We start from the raw sequence: 17,247 nt of genomic DNA, 5'->3' as shown, positions 1-17,247 counted from the left end.
AGTTAGGATTTTCACTGAAAAATGAAACTTCTAGAGGACTTTTCAATGACAGCAGAAGGTCATTTACATATTTAAATAAAAATACAGGAAATAGGAAAATAATTGAAGCTGTTCTATATTGATGATGGGACAGAAAAGCAGGAAAATCTAGTTGGAGACTTAAAACTAATAGATACTTCACATTGATTTTCACTCAAGGAGAATGTTGACCTTAAAAGAGGTGTGATGACTAATGAGAATAGGGGAATGACCTCTTTCTTCTCTGCTTCTTCAAGAATTGGTTTGCTGAAGGACAGATAAAATAACAATATATAATGATGCTTCTTAGTAGAGCTGTTAAATGAGTTGTGATATGTATGATCAGTGAAGTTATAGAACAGGTTTTATGGAAAGAAAGCTTTAAAATATGGTTATTGACAGAAAATGTCATAAAATGCAACCAGAAGTTATTAAGGTAGAAGGTATAGGATTAATCCATATCTTCCAGTTGCCAAGAGAATGAAATCAAATAGACATGCTCTTTAAAAAAGTGATTTATGAAAATAGAGACAAACAGGAGAGTTAAAAGGCAGGAATGAAACTAAGGAGAAGACGGCAACAAATGGTGGTAGAAGAGGAGGTACCAGGCTGGAGAAGCACACCTACAGCAGGAAGATATTGGTTGGCTAATTTTACGGTAGACACAGAGATAAAAAGTCAGAGTACCATTATGGAATTTTCTGAAGAAGCAGATAAATACATAGATATAAGCAGGCTAAGAATGTAACTGTGGAAGTAAATAATATTGAGGAGTACAGTAATAGATGTGACATAATGGAAAATGAATAATAGTGACTAATAAAAATATTATGCTATAAGCAGAAAGTCATCATTTGCCAATGACCCAGAAGGAAAAAGGAGCAGATTTTGATCCCAATATGATCATCAGCCACACCGAGGTGCAGCTTTAGAAAAACGCAATGTCCTAGTAGGATAAGTCAGCAGAAATATGGTAGAGATGGGGAAGTAATGTATAAAGAAGCAGAAAACCTTCAACTGAAACTCTCAATATGTCAGTCATCTGTATTCAAGCAAGATGAGATGAAGCTGGGAAAGACAGAACAATGCTTCCTGAGATGATTAGTGGAATGGCAAGCCAATTATTTGATGGGTCTAAGGGAATGTGTGTTGTATGGTCCAACAAAGAAAATACTAAGAGGATTTGTAAGAGGTGTGTTTCAATATATTAAAGGTGAACTTAGGGAAAGGAAAGCTTTTGAAAAAGCTTTATTTATATGTAATCTGGCTATGAAAATCCTTAGGATGGGGCCCATAACACTGGAGCAGCATATAAAATCCAAAACTACCATCAAACCACTTGCTCCCGTTCTGGCATCGGAACTGGGTAAATCACCCAAATCTTAGGAGAGAAGTGCACCAATTGTATTTTTAACTCTTTATGCAGTAAATGTAAAATGAAAGAATTAAAGCTGAACTGATTTGAATTTGCTAATGGTGTGTGCACTGTACCCTCACTGTGCTGCAATCACAGGATGGCTGTGACCTCCAGGCTAGAAGAGAGGAGGCCATCATCTAGTTAAAAGGGTGTGTCTTAAGTTTTCCCATGGTTAGGGTATGTGAAAGAATGCATTGTGAGAAGAGAGGATCTGGAAGAGGAGAGCATAGGAAATACATACTTAGGAGAAAATGGATACAATGATCCCGAGATGGATTATTCCTTTCTCCATTTTCTGTGATTCTGGAATAGGTAACACTATTAATGATCACACAGTTTTTAATAACTTCTTTTGTGCTTCAAAAAAAATGGGATGTTTTTCATTAGACCCTTCATGAATTAGAAAGGCAGGATTTTATGCCTTCTTTTATGTGCATAGATCAGTAAAGTCCTTATCCAGTCTGATGAGATCAATAAAAGTCTTTCTCCATGTCTTAAATGACTCCAAGAGCAAATCAAAACTCAGAATATATATTCAGGTAAATTGTTTTCTGGTTTTGAGATTAACACAGAGCAGAAATAAAAGGTTTGGGGCAAAATTCTGCTCACACTAACTTACTATTACTTCAACTGCCCTCTTAAAGTCAAGGAGATTATTAATGAACTAGGTTTTTACTCAATGTCTCTAGAAGTTTTAATGTACCACAAGGGCTTCCTGCTTAAAAGGGAGCAAAGGTTCTACATTTTTACAATTCGAAATGTCCAAATTTCACTTACAAGGTCAGTAACTTTTTTTTATGATTTTAGAATGTAAACACTTTTTGGTTTAAGCCAATGGAAATGCTTAATGTCTGATAATATGCAGAGCTGTGGTTAAAACGGCATATGTTGAATGCAAAAATACATCATATTTATATTTTATTTTAGAACAAAAATTCTAGATACTGTAACATTCTATGAATGGGACCCAAAGGTCACACACAGAGTGTTACTTAGCTATTCATTTATTGGTTTCCAGAACAAAACACATGTGAAAATTGAATTTAGCTATACAGGCAGAACTGGAAATCTTCAAATTAAAAATTTGGGGATGTTGGAATGTGTAAGTACAGGTTAACGTATTCTGTCACGACTTAAACTCTTGTTTGTTTGGTTTTTCATTTCTTTCAGTTTGCTCCCAGTATTCTAGAGGAGTTTTTGCCATTTTTGGACTATATGATAAGAGATCAGTACATACCTTGACCTCATTCTGCAGCGCCTTGCACATCTCCCTCATCACGCCAAGTTTCCCCACAGAGGGTGAGAGTCAGTTTGTGCTGCAGCTGCGGCCGTCCCTGCGGGGAGCCCTCCTGAGCTTGCTGGATCATTATGAATGGAACCGCTTTGTTTTCCTGTATGACACGGACCGAGGTAAGTTGTGACCCAGCTTTCTTATCTTTATTGTTCAAATGGCTTTTGCAAGAGCTGTGAATTTTTATGTCCCATTGAGAGCTTGGGGAGTCAAATTTTAAGGGGCCTTTGAGGTGAAATACCTCTGACTGTGTAGCTGTGTGGCTGAAGCTAGAATTCCTTTCTCTGCAAAAATTAGATATTGCATGTACACAGTATGTAATCGACCAGCCAAAGCCTGTGCTTTAAGTCTAGAATACTAAAACATCTTAACTAATGTTAGTGAAACAAAGACACAGTTCAATAAGCAGAATTTTACAGCACTGTTCACTCTTCAACTCACTTTGTAAGTGACAGCAGTACAAAGAAATAGAGAGGAACAACCACTTCTCTGCATCTGGTGTAAGCTGAGATGCGAGTGAGCCTGTGGGACTTCCAAACTTTGGAAGGTCAAGGCACAGAAAGGGTCTACCCTCATGCTGTGTCAGAGTAGTGGGGGCAAGAGGCAATACCTGCCAGGCATGAGGTATCCACAGGCCAGCAGAGGGAGAGAGTGCTGCAGTAGCCTATCTTCTACTCCTTTCATCTGGAGTTCTCTCTGTGCTGGACTACACTTTTATAAAATACATAGTTCATTACAGAAAAGGGTACACTCTCTATCCACAGTCTCCATTCCACATCCCAGAGCATCTCAGAACTGGTAAAATGGTAAAAAACTACAAGTGCGTTACTACACCTCACCACTCAGTGAGGAATTGAGAGGTAAAATCTGTACTCCAAGTTGTGTGTTTGTTCTGCTGGCAAAGCCTTCTGCCTTTGTTTATGGAATAGGATTGAGCCAACATAGCTGAGCTTCTGTGAAAGAGGCAAGATTTTTATGTTGATGACTTGCTTTCAGGGGGGAAGCAAGCGGCATAGCTGTAGTCAAATAATTATTTTACTACAGCTGTTTCAATATAGTTTCCCATGTGGACAGTATATTCTGGAATTAAAGTGGCTTTATTCCAGTATAATTACTCTACAGTAGAAAGAGGGAATTACGTTAACCTAACTCAATCTGTTTAATTATTTGAGTACGGCTATAGAAGTCAATTTTCTCATATCTACAAGCACTAAATTTTAGCAAGTTTTTAGCTTGATATACTGCCTAAATACCTGAATTTAAAACAAAATTAATATGGAAGGAAGAAGTTTATATTGTTCCATAATTGTTTGTTGTTTTTAAACTAAATATTTTTTTAATTCTTGCTGGACCTATAAAGGAAGTTCTGGGATTAGATAACTGGAAAGAGAAAAATGTAGTGGAATCTAAAAGTATTTCTACTCAAGATATAGTTATTGGTAAAAAGAAAACAAGCACATAATTACAGATGTGGTCCTACAAGTTCAGGAAATTGTTAGGAGAAGGAGTGCACAACCTTTCTCATCCAAATTCACACCCCTAATTAAATTGAGACATCATTTTTAAGCATGAGATATCACACCAAGGACAGTTTCAAAATGCAGTCTATAGCAGCATGGTTAATAAATGATTCTTATGGCACTGAACTCAGCAACTCTGAACTCATCAGCGTGTCTTTGATAAAGAGATGACATTTGCCAGCTTGGATGCAGGAGGTGTGTCATGTGAAAAGTGGGAGTTTAGATTTTTGTCTGTCAGTATCCTCGGTAGAGTCGAGACCCTGGTGCCCAACAGTCTGTCAGCATCTCGTAATGAGACCCTTTGCCAACAGATTTGCAAGATCAGAGGGTACCTCAACCTTCCTTGTTAGGGGGAACTCAACAGAGCCAAGACCCCTCAGGGCGTCCTGCAACTGGTGTTTTCCACTGCTGGCAACTGCAAGGAACAGTTTACAGAGTAACACTTCTTATTAATACAAATTGTAACAGATTAATGAGGTTCGAAGGTTGTCGGTGATAGTGTCTACTGCAAAAATACGTTTTAAAGCAATCTACTGATACATACATAAAGCAAGCACAAGCTCTGATATGAAGCAATCTAACTAATATGCTGTGGGGTGAGCACAAGCAAAAGCTCTACTCCAAAAAGCAGCATTTAACACGCATAGAGTATATTTCTCACCCAAGATGTCCTTCTTAGGGGAGAGAAGATGGGCTCAGCCTATTGACTGATCCCAGCAGTTTTGGTGGAGGTCTTCTCACACTTTCCCCCTATCCCCAACTTACTTTTATACTATTTTCTTTATGTTTGGGTGGAGTTTGAGTGTCTCTAGTCGTAAATAACTTATTTCTGATTGGTGTATTTAATGGGGGAGCAGTGGTCGTGGTTTGATACCTGAGGAGGGGGTTCGACATGATTTTTGCTTTCAACAGCAGAACATCTTGATTCTCCCTTATCAGACAGATACTGTATGGTCTCAGTACCACAGTGTTCTCCCATTCTGTTGGGATTAGAATGGAGGGGGGCCACATAGCCTCCACTTTGTTCCACATTCCGTTCTGTTTCTGTGAGCAGATGTTTATCATTGTACTGGGGAGCATGTCAACCTCAGTCCATCAGGGAGCTGCAGCTGCTTTTTACCTTAAAATTCTGAATTTCCTCTAGGTTTAACTCTATCCATCATCCCACAGGGTGCTACATTGGATAGTCTCTCAAATTCTAAATAGGTCTTGTGATGCAGTTTAATGCAGGAGAAAAGATTCAATGCATCTTTTGGTATTAAGATTAATATAAAGACACATAACTGCTGAATAAATTTTCACTACATTTACACGAGAAAATTTAAATGTGGACTTGAGATATGATAAAAAAAGTAAGCATCATCTCTTACTCTCAGAGTAACTAGAAAAAGAAAAAAAAATCATTATGTTGAGTCATAGGGTCTTTGTCAGTGAGGCCTGAAATTAACCTTGTCCAGATTTTTGCCAGAGATCCTTCCTTTACATGCCAGATGACAGTCTCCCTGTCTCTCTGAGCAGCCCCCTCAAAGCAAATTGAAGGAAGGTGAATCCCCTCAGGCTTTTGGTTTTGTTACTGGGCCTGCAGCTTGACTGGGAAGCTATGAATAAGCTCTTATGGGGGAAGGTAAGCAATATGCATAGATTCCAGCCCAACACAGTAGGTGTCTGTGAAGAAGGCAGTATTTAGCAGCTATCAGTACTGTAAAAGGCAGAAATCCTTGGCAGAAGGCAGTATGATGAAATTAACTTAGGCAAACCTTCATCAGCAGTGGTGGGCAAGTGCATGTTGTTTTCAGACCTGCTCTCCTGGAGCTTTTCCATCCTCCTTGTTTCTTGGTTTGGTTGCATACAATTACTGCTTGCTCTTAGGGGTTGAAGAATTAAGTACTATTACTGAGTTAGGTTTCTCTGCTGTATCATTCCATTCAACTCTTTACCACTGGGAGCATGTATGTTAACATTTCATTTCAGGTCAGGAATGCACTTTTGTCACATCTCTCCACGTTGTTCCCACTTACTGCACTGGAATTTACACCATATAGTAGTCTTGGACCTCACAAACTCTGATGAGGTGGTGACTTCAGCTATTATGTTAAACCTTCCTTTCTGATGTTCTGCCAAACTCACAGTCTGGAAAATCACTGTCCTGTGACAGGATGCAGATACTAGGAAGAATGGCAAAAATACAAAATTAATTGGATCTAGCAGGGGACATTACAGAAAAGGAGAACAGGTTTTTCAAAAGGCATTAGACCTAAGAGAAAGATGAAGGAAAATTCAGCTCATTATTTAACAGGGGAAAGTGAGCAAGGAGAGAGTGACACCGGAAGCTAAAGCCTGAAGGGTACTTTTATTTCAATACATTCCTCTTTCTCTTGCCCTCCTTCCATAAAAAGGTTTAATTATGACCCGGTGCTTAATACAATTAATATTAACAGCAAAGTGCCAGGAACACAGACAGAACAGGGAAAAAGCACACTGTAGAACACCGAGTTATGCAAAGCATAGTAGGAAAGGGCTGAAATGAAAACTATGCCTCCTTGAGATACCCAGAGGAAAGGGAAGTCCAGGGTGGGAGAAGTGTTCAGTTAATATTTGATGTGACCTCTAAAGGGAATTAAGTGAAAGAAACAAATGAGTACACCAGAAGAACATTCAGTTTATATACGTTGCTTTATTGTGTTTGAGAGGTATTTAGTTTAAAAAGAGGCATACAATTAAAGGAAGCTGTGTATCTACAAATCCATGGGATTTTTGACCTGGCACAAGTGTGCCTACTGTATGATTTTGATAGTTGACAACAACATTTTCTGGCACCAGAAAGAAAAATTTGGACCCTGAAACCACAGAAGGCTGGAGAGGTGTGAGAAGCTTTTAAAGAATAAAATCATAGAATCATTTAGATTGAAAAAACCCTTAAGGTCATCAAGTCCAAACATTACCCTACCATTGCCAATATGAAATATAGAATTGAGAGGTGCAAGAATCAAGCCTACAAGAGGTCAGTGTTAGTTTTCCACACTGTGTGCAACTTTAGTGAGACCTGAAATGGCTGAAGTTGCTAGTAAAACTGCAGAGATTACCCAGAGCTAAGGGATCCCAGAGTGGAGTGCTACAGGGGCTGTAGAGCAGCATGGGACACATGGAAGATGAGGGAGGATGGCAGCCAGCAAGCTGGAAACTGTTTTCACAAGATTTCAGCATCCATTTGAACTCAGCTGTGTTTCCCAGCAAGGGTTTTCAACCCCTGACTGTGATAAAGAGCGGTAGCACAAAGAGTAGAACTACCAGCTGGCCTAACAGTTGGTTCACTAGAGGCAAGGACTGTAAAATAGTTATATTCTCTAGAAATTAGGGATCACATGTGACCCTGTCTATGTGCCTTGTTAATGCTTTTTTTTTTCTGTTGCTTGTTGTAATTACATGTTCATAAAACCAACTCAGTCCTGGTTGCAGGTGAGAAAAATTCACCTCCTGTGCAAAAGGTAAATTTAATTTTCCCATATTTCTGGATAGTGTTTTTATAGCAACTCCTTTAAAGTTGAAACTGTTCTGTTCTATGACAATCTAAACCTGGCAAGTCCTGGTGGCCTGTTAGAATTAATCCTACAGTACCCAGTGTAACAATCTCTAGGTTGTCTCTAAGGACCTGTGGAGGATAGATCAGTCCCAGGTGAGAACAGGAAATGTCTGGAGAAGGCAAAAAATGGTGCAGGAAATGTAAAGCTCTCCCTCTTATATTGAGGGATATTATGGAGTTGTTTATTTATAATCAGTTTATCAGGCTAATCTAATTTTCTCATTTGGAAGAGTAGCTGGCCCAGCAGTAAGCATTAGGTTTGGTTGTATCCATGATTAGTAACTCCAGTGATATTGCCTCAGGACTGACATTCTCACAGAAAGAAAAAAAAAAAAAAAAAAGAAAATAGAGGTTCAACTATAGCATGGCAATTTTAAAAGCAGAAACCATAACCCCAAATTTTTTACTAATTACACATTTCAAAAGTAAGAACTGGTCTCTGGTGAGGTGCAAGGGATTTGTCTTTGAATTTGCATGACAGCACAGAGAATGGCTTTGGTGGGGACCCAACCTGGCCAAGGTATGATATAAGACTGGTTAAGGGTTCAAAGTGATCCTGTTAAATAGATAGATCAAGAAGGTGAAATGTGATGAAGGTGGTACAAAGGATAAACAAAGTAGGGAAGAGTCAAAGGTACAAATACAAAGTGCGGAGTAACTGTCTCAGCACTAGTATGGTGGGAAATGTTTCAGGAGCTGGTGATCCATAAGAATAATGTAGGTACAGAAAGCTATATTGTTTCCAATAAAGTAGCTGTTACTTTGAAATATAGAAAAAGAATGTTCATGTGAGAAATGAAAGCTGAAAAGAAAGCTCTCTCTTCATATTGCTGGCTATGCTGCTTTGTCACATGTTGAGATTTCCACTGCGAAAGAAAACATCAAAAATTTTCAGTAAGCTGAATAAATAGAATGTGATCAAGTGAACAAGACACATAGAGGACAACTTGATGGCAGCAGTGTGTCCCACCACTTTTCCCTAGCCCTTAGAAAGCACCAGGTACTGTTCTCAGTTATATCAACGGCCTTTGGTATAAGCACGACACAAGGATCAGATATCCATTGCTGGCATGGCACTGTAGTCACTGACCACCACATACAGATATGTTTCAAGGGTCCAGAGGAGAGGAAGAATGTTTTTAAAAAAACCCAAACATGGCCTGTAAGAAAAAGCTTTACAAATTGAGATTTATTGGTGTTTTTTTTTTTAATTCTGGGACAATTAAGGAGCAAAGATCAACTCTTTGTACCCACTGAGATCAAGGCAAGAAATAGAATTATATAGACATATTTAAAGTGTTACTAGGAAAAAATGTTTCAATAAGGTTTGAATAAGCTGATGATATTCTTACCACTAGAGTAAGATTGTTACCACTAGAGGTATTAAAGGAGAGGTTAGTAAATATCTGCAGTGGCAATCTGCTTTGCTACATCCACCCCAGATGATCTCTTATGTCCATCCCCTCAGGATTTATATTCATGTAATTTTCATGATTTCTCTGGGAAATTTGGAATGGCTTCTTTACAGTAGTTGGGAAACTGAAAAAATAATTTTCTACTATTGAGCGACTTTCAATAATATATTATTGCTATTCAATTATATAGCCTTTGTAAAACATTTAGTAGGTTCTGTTATTCAAAACCCAGATCAAAAACATTCTAAGTGATCTAGGTATAAACACTGTAAAATCAGGTTGAAGGACTATAAGTGTAATATGGTAGTCATAGTCCTTCAACCTGATTTTACACTCAGTAAGTTAAGTTACCATTAGCTGAGCATTTAGGCAATGAAAGAATTGGCCCTAGATCAAGCTTTATTTGACATTTTTACTACACTTTTGAACAAATTTGTCAATGTCTCAATAATGAAAAAAGTGGTAATAAAATAGCAAGTTGTACAGTTATTTCAATACCTCAGTTGAAAGAACTAATCTTACTAAAACCAGTAGTAATATAAATATATAACCTCCACATTTATCTGCATAAAAATACTGATTCAAGCCTCTTATTTGTGAAATAATTTACAAGGACAAAGTGTTTCTAATAAAAAAGCAAATTGCAGGTGAATGTACAACATAATACTGAAAAAAATTATTTTGACACCAAGTACTCTTTAGTTATTGTTTTCTGCATAGCAATGTTAAGCCCAAACTTGCATTGCTCTTGCCTTAAACTGCTAGAATGTCACAGGGTGTTTCAGGTAATCCTGAGAAACAAGCTATGTGCTGAGTTGTAAAGATTATGTTGGGAATCTGGCTTTGTTCAGTCGCAGTCATCCAGTTGGTCTTGGTCTCCTTTTCATTACAATCACTGGGAAGAATTTGGAAGGATTCCCACAATAAGGATTTTTTGTCCTACTGACCTTTGGCAAAATGTCAGACAATAAAAGAGAAACATAAGTTCATGACTGTGCCCACTAAAAATGAAAGGTTTTTACCTGCATCATGCAGTTATGTCCCAAATCTTTATGAAATAAAGATCAGTGCTATCATGACATTGCAGAAATATTGATATTTTGTATTCCAGAAAACAAACAGCATCCAATACCTGGTCTCATAGTGTTTATTAGACTTCTGTAACATCTGGTCCATAAGTTTGAACTTTTTCATATTTTATGTCTTTACAATTCTTGAGGTCAAAATCATGTTCTTTCACTATATCAGCTGTTAACCTATTTCAGAGTAGATCGATTAAGTACAGTGGTCAAACTGGTTTGGAGTTGCAGTAGCCCAGATACATCCCAGGAGTAGGATGGCACTTGTGTTGTAGGAAAAAATACTCACTAGATTTGATAAAAAGCTGTTTGTCTTCAACGAACACTCTACATGGGCAGTGAATCATGTCATACATATTAGGATCCCATTACCACTGTGTTTGTTATTTACCAAAGTCATATTGTAATTTTGCACAGGCCAATCTGAACTGATACACAAAACATAGAGAAAAAAATGCTTTATCAAATATCAGTGAGGTTAGAAAACTGTACTAATTCTGACATATGATCTGCTGCTGTCTGTACTCCATAACAGTAAATTCCATGTTTTTAATGAAATAGAGTAATATACGTTATTCATCAGTAATTGGTTTGAAGCAGATTTTGTTTTGCCAGTGTTAGATCATTAATAATTATACCAGCAACATGCCAGCTGTCCTCATCTTCTCAGCAGGTGGTAGCAGCTTGAAAATATAGGTAGTAAACGCACACGTGAAACTAAAATATGACTGAATCCTAACATCAGCATCAGTAATGATACCGTGACTTTCCACCTTCCCCTTTTCTTACCACCAAAGAGAAGCAGTAATGGTAAACCAGAAGGGTCATCATTTAATTCACTATATGTGAAAAATCTTCCAAGAGCTTTTGGATTGCTTTATTAAGTAGAAGCGCTCTTCTTCTTGGTTGAAATGATTGAACATTAGATCAAGGTTGAAATTAACAGAAAACATGGGTTTTGAAATCAAAAGCTGATCATCAAGTATACAGATGAGTCGCTTGACTTTGATAGTCCATGTAAGATGTGGATCAAACTAAGCTGCATCAGAACTTTTCTGTGTGTTTGGTCATCTAGCTAAACACTCAGAATATGGAGTGCAGCCTAATATGTGAATGTCATAGAAATATATAAATCAGAAAACCTTAAATAAGCTGCTGCTCATTATATTCCTGATCTGAAGAATTTGCTTTCCTTACTCTGAGTTAGTGGATACCATGGAGAAGACAAGAGACTCATGATATTTTAAATATTGCTTTTTAAGTTGCCATGACAGTGAATCAGCTTTGCCCTTTAAATGATTTGTTTGTGAGAGTGTTGTAGAATCCTTAGAACTAAATTCTTTTCTTAGTAGCATTTATCTCAGTTTTGCACATGTGTAACTCAAGAGTATGCTTTTAACTTCTATATGCTTTTATATTCCAACATTCTAATGTAAATAACATTACTACTTCCATTGGCTTGTTCTAATAATATCAGAGAATTGCATTTACAGAACCTGGCACAAATAGCTAATTTGTTGTTACCTGCATATGTAACGTATTCCTTTAAATGGAAACATATTTTTAGCTGTTTTTTAGCTCTATTTACTTGAGAGCAGGGCAGTGTGGTCCGTAATTCTGAATATCTCTTCCCATTTATTTAAGAGGTTTTCCATACAAGGACATTATACTGCTGTTAAGAAAGGAAGTAACTTTATACCATTTTTTCTGAAAAAAAAGCCGCTGTGTTGGTTTTTTTCCTCTAGATTGTCTGCATAGCACAGTTAAGTTCAGTTGCTTTCTGCTTTACAGAAAGCAACTCTGAGCACATTTCTGTGTATGTGCTGTACCTGAGTATGTGAGTACATATTGAGTATGTAATGAGTAGCAATTTTAGTTACTTGCCACATACAGGTGAGCCATAATGAAAGGTCTGAATACTGCGTGTTAGGAACTGCATGCTTTAAAAATTGATTTTATTATTATTTGGTCCCAAATAAGAGGAGGTGGTTTATACGCATACTAATTGGCCTTGTATTCATCTTTTCCGTGAATTAAACAAGTTACTTCCAGAGAACAAGTTATTACGCAGAAATTTGTGTTGTGATTCACTGATATTTAGCTTTCATATTAATCTTAAGGGTAGACTCTGTCCTTCCTTACATATATCTACATCAGTGGTATCGTAATTGACAGAACCTTCTAAAAGCTATTTTCAGTGAAGGGACTGTGGCAGCCTTACATCAGCATAACCAAGAGCATCTTTTCTAAGTCTGAGGCTTTCCTATGTCACCACTACTCATTGGTCAGTAGTAACACTGCAGACATTTGATAGATACAACATCCAGCAGCGTGGACCTCCAAAGAAGGCCTTGAAAAGACTCAGACAAGGAAGCCAGCCACACATCCAAATGCTTATGCTTTAGAAATTTCTTTCAGTATGGACATCCGAGTCCTGCAGCTGCTGTACATAGCCTTTTATATGGCCACAGGTGTTGGCTTCAGTGCTGGAGCACAGAGTGGTAGCAAACAAAGGGGAGTATAGTCAATGCTGCCAGAGACCAGACATAGTGCCAGTTTAATACTGAATGTAAAACAAATACTTGTGCCAATTTGTTTTTAAATGCGTTTTTAGTTAGAAAAATTAGCTTGTCTTTTGAGAACGTTATCTATGTGTAGATGAATGTTCCAACTATAAAGAAGGCTTTTTAAAAATAAAAATAAACAAAATATAGACTTACAAATATCAAAACCTACTATTCTGTTATTTATACCCTTGTTTAAAAAAAGAATCAAAATGTATAAGACTGATTTTATTCTTCATGATCCCTCTGACATATTTTGTGAGACATTTATCCCTTATGTAGTGTGACTTACTTCTCCAGAGCTGGAGCATGAAGTCAAGGTAATTCTGCATAAGAATAAATCTCTGTTTATATTCAGAGGCATTTCTGGAGTTGCACATTCTTGATTTGGTTGATTGAACTGTCATTCTATCATTTTCTGCTTCTGTAAAGAATGCATATTTCAACATATTCAGATATTCACTATTCTGAGATGCATTTTGCTTGTAAGTGAAATGTATTTTAGGCGTTTCCCTCGTAAATTACAGCTGAATCCTATTTGCATACATATTTATACAAATAATTTATCTTTGGTCAATTCCAAAAGGAGTAGTTGAATTATAGAGATCCTTTTAAAATGATTGACTACTTATCACAGTACTACAGCTGCTATTTCTGCCTCTGTACAGGGAATTTCCTGCACTAGTATTTACAGATAATAGCATTTACAGCTACCAAAATTGCAATGCATGTTTGAGGTATTTAGAATTTTGAAATTGGAAAGAGATTTACCAAAGGGTCCTTTAATCCTGAGGTCTTAAAATCCCTCTTTTGTACTACTACCTTGGTGGGTTTTAATATTAATGCACACCTGGATGCAGCAGGAAGTTTTCCTTTGGACGAGGGACATACATTTTGTTCCAGTGTGACTTGTGCTACAAATGGCAAGCAGAACATTTAATGTAGTTTTCAGGTCTGTGCATAAAGGATGAAAGTGTCACCAAAGAGAAGGGTTGTGAATGCAAAACTGGCTGCTAGTCTAGGTCCTTATAACAAATACGCATTTTATGTTAATCCATCACTGGGAAAAAAAAGAAAGAAACTGTCCTGGGAGTAAGGACTTCTATCCTAAACCATCCCTCCCCTAAGGAAGAGTCAAATCAGCATGGGACAGTTAGCTTTGGAAGATCCTGTGTAGATGCTTTCATTTCATAAAAGGTATTGGAGCTAATTCTCCTCTGTAAAGAGTTCAGAATAAGAAAACTAAATAAAAAATTTTGAGTGTACATACACATAATAAACAAGTCTTAAATACAGAAAGATAATGATCAATATTTTAAAAAAGTCCCTCATACCAGAGAAATGTGTTTGCAGATGCTTTTATAAAATGATTTTATATATATGAATTAAATCAAGTGGAAACGAAGCAGTTTGCTTTGTTAGTAACTTGGTAAAAACAAAATATTATGCTATCTCTGTATTCAAATAAATCCTTCCTGTAAAAAACAAAGTACTGTCCTTTATGTAATAGGATAAGGATAGTTTCAAATAGGTCTAAATTACTCAAAGTACTCTTAAGAATCTTTAACTATTGATAGTGAAATAAGGCTGCTTTGCCAAAATTACCTTATAAACAGAGTTTGCATTTAGAGTACAAAACAGGTCATGAACCTTACCCTTAAAAACAAATGACTACCCAAATCGCAGACCTTTAAATTATTTTTGTGGGGGATCTCCTTTTGTTTGTATTGAGGGTGTGGATGGCTTTTTGTCATTTTGTTTATATATATACATATGTGTATATATATATAAATATATATGTCTAATAATATTTATATCTCCTAGCTTCTTCTGGATGCAGAACAGCTGAAGTCATTTAAATATCAAAAATCTTGTCTGACAAGTTCAGATAATACCACTGAAAAATCTTCTAGCAGTAATTTTAGATTATATTTTCTTTTTAATTTATATTTTCATTCTTATTAAACATTATATTAAAACCAGACTGCTTTTACAATCTTCAGCTAGTATGTCTCAATGTCTCCATTATTTTGTTTCAAAACTATTCAAAACAAGAAACTCATCTAAACCAGCGTTTTTCCATGGAAAGTGTTTTGATATTTATTTTTGAAAGAAACAGTTTGAGGGAAAATGTCCCAGCTAATTATATCAAATAATTGTTTTACTGAGAAAAGAATATCCTTCTTCTGAAGTTTTTCTTAAAAAAAGTTTTAAAATACCAGCAAGTCATTGTATATATCTTTTTGTTTTTGCCTTGTGCTAGATTGATTTCACATCCAAATTCTGCTTAAATAAGCAAAGCATTCTGCCAGGTATTTCCTAATGCAACTACATGCTCTTGATCTTGAGGCAGAATGAAAATCTCTGTTTCGAAGCCAAGAGTGACGTTCACAGTGTGCCTTTCTGCACAGGACTTCTATTGTCCTGTGAAACATCCCTCAAAAACCCCCACTTGATGCATCCTTCTTCTTCATGATCTGTTCATTTCCCCTTGTGAGAAGAGAAACTTTCTTTCTCCTCTGTATCAGAATATCCACTTATGGGTTCTGAATCCCATGTCTGCATCATACACTCTGTATAGAACTGAAGCAACTTTATCTTTGGTTGCTGCTGAAAACCCTGTTTGGTAGGGCCTTCCAAAACTCAACTCAGCTATTTTGTTGCTCACATTTCCACGCTGCAGGGAAGTTAAACTATTTTCAACTGCATTATCTTGTGAATCACCTCTGGATCGACCTCTGCATTCCTGCTTTCACATATTTGCCCAGATTTATTGACTTGATTCTGCTTTGCTTTTCCTCCTTGATCGCTTAACATTGGCTTTTTTCTACAACTTCTTCTACTCCCTTTGCCACACTTTCCTGTTTCTATCAGTACAGTCCAGTAAGCTTGATTAATTTTCAGTTCTTATACATTATTTGAGAATCTGGGAGCATCCCACTGCCACCTGTTTTTATCTCTGCTATTCACAGTTATCACAGATCAAGATTTTTAGCTTGAAAATTTAAAAAAACCCTATGTAATAAGACTTACCCTATGTAATAGTCTATGTCTGTGGCTGCCATAGAGAAAAAAATTGCAGTTTTGTCTCCAGGATGAACAAATAACTATCAATCCTTTTAATACATCAGTATTCCAGTTTGAATGACATGAAAAAATGAAAAAAGCCCCAACAACCAGATATTGACTGGGTTTTTTTTAAATTTAAATCATTTCAGAAAGAGAAAGAATTACAGTTTTGATTTACTTTCTTTATCGCTGCTAAAAATGCATGAATCACCAAGCGGCAAAAAGAGAGGTTCACCAAGTGCATTATCTTGTATCCTCAAATGCACTTCCAGGCTACCAGACGAGTGATAATAGGAAATGCATAGAGGTGCAGTATTTTGTCTGTACCAAAAGATGAATTCACAAGTAGCCTAAATGCCGAATTACATAATTTCTTCTCCCGCAAGTCAGGCACGTTGTGGTGGCCACCACACAGCTGCTGGCCTGGGCGACATCCAGGCAGACACAGTCACAATTGTCTCTTTTCATCTGGGTCATTCTGAATTCCCTCAACAGGAAATGGAACACAAGCAGAAAAGTTTTAAAAACATCCCAGACATGAATCAACAAAAACTCTGAACATCTGCTCATCAAAGCTCATCAGAAAACAGTGTATTTTATTTACACTACTCTTCTGGGTGTAGTGAGAATGCCTAATGAGGTTAGAGATCACTAGAAAATATTGCTGGTGTGAAGTGTCCATTCCACTTGCAGGATTGCTGGCCTAATGGACCCAAATGAAATACAGTGTATTTCTCTGCCATTTTATTATTTATTTTAGCATAAAGTGATATGATTTTATTAAAAAACACAGTTCACATCAAATCCAAGCTAACTAAAAAAGGGTACAATATTTTAAAGAATATTTTAATTTCTTTTGAAGATAAAATGGTTCTAGTAAATGTGGAAATCAGGATAACAGAAAGTGCAGTTAGTGGATTCATCATAGATGTGAGAAACATTTTCACGTGTAAGGAAATGTGGGCTCAGATCCTTAGACAGAGCAGCTGAACATAACCTACTGACAGCATCCTGCACTGCCAGGGAATTGGGCCACTGAGTTTAAATGTCTAATGTTATGTAGTTTTTCTGTTCCCCGGGAAATATCCTATACTCTGTGCTCATTCAGGATTTATGAATCCATGTGTCCTCACAGGAAGTTGTAGTACTGGGGCAGGTCTAATGTCAGTTTTGTCCACAGTAAGAGCTCAGATACCCTTTTTTTCAGCAGTTGGTATCTTTGTGGAGCTACTTTCAAGCTATTACGCAGGGAATTGGTTATCTCGAAGGTGGATACTGACCTGAGCTACTTCAG

The 17,247-nt window shown here is 36.9% G+C and overlaps 1 protein-coding gene across 11 annotated transcripts in view; it reads left to right on the top strand.

Annotated features, from left to right (window-relative positions):
* The window catches only part of GRIA4 (glutamate ionotropic receptor AMPA type subunit 4), a 221,067-nt gene that overhangs the window by 70,763 nt on the left and 133,057 nt on the right, over positions 1-17,247 (top strand). For all 11 annotated transcript variants that reach the window (XM_027748373.2, XM_027748374.2, XM_039383436.1 and 8 more), the window contains exon 3: positions 2,606-2,845. In XM_027748373.2, coding sequence (XP_027604174.1) covers positions 2,606-2,845 — 240 coding nt within the window. The remainder of the gene's footprint in view (positions 1-2,605; positions 2,846-17,247) is intronic.

Source organism: Pipra filicauda, unplaced genomic scaffold (genome assembly GCF_003945595.2).
Source record: "Pipra filicauda isolate LSUMZ 115617 unplaced genomic scaffold, ASM394559v2 scaffold30_size5312502_pilon, whole genome shotgun sequence".
Classification (NCBI taxonomy): Eukaryota; Metazoa; Chordata; class Aves; order Passeriformes; family Pipridae; genus Pipra; species Pipra filicauda.
Note: the sequence above shows the minus strand (reverse complement) of the source record. Positions and strands in the feature narration are given on the sequence as shown.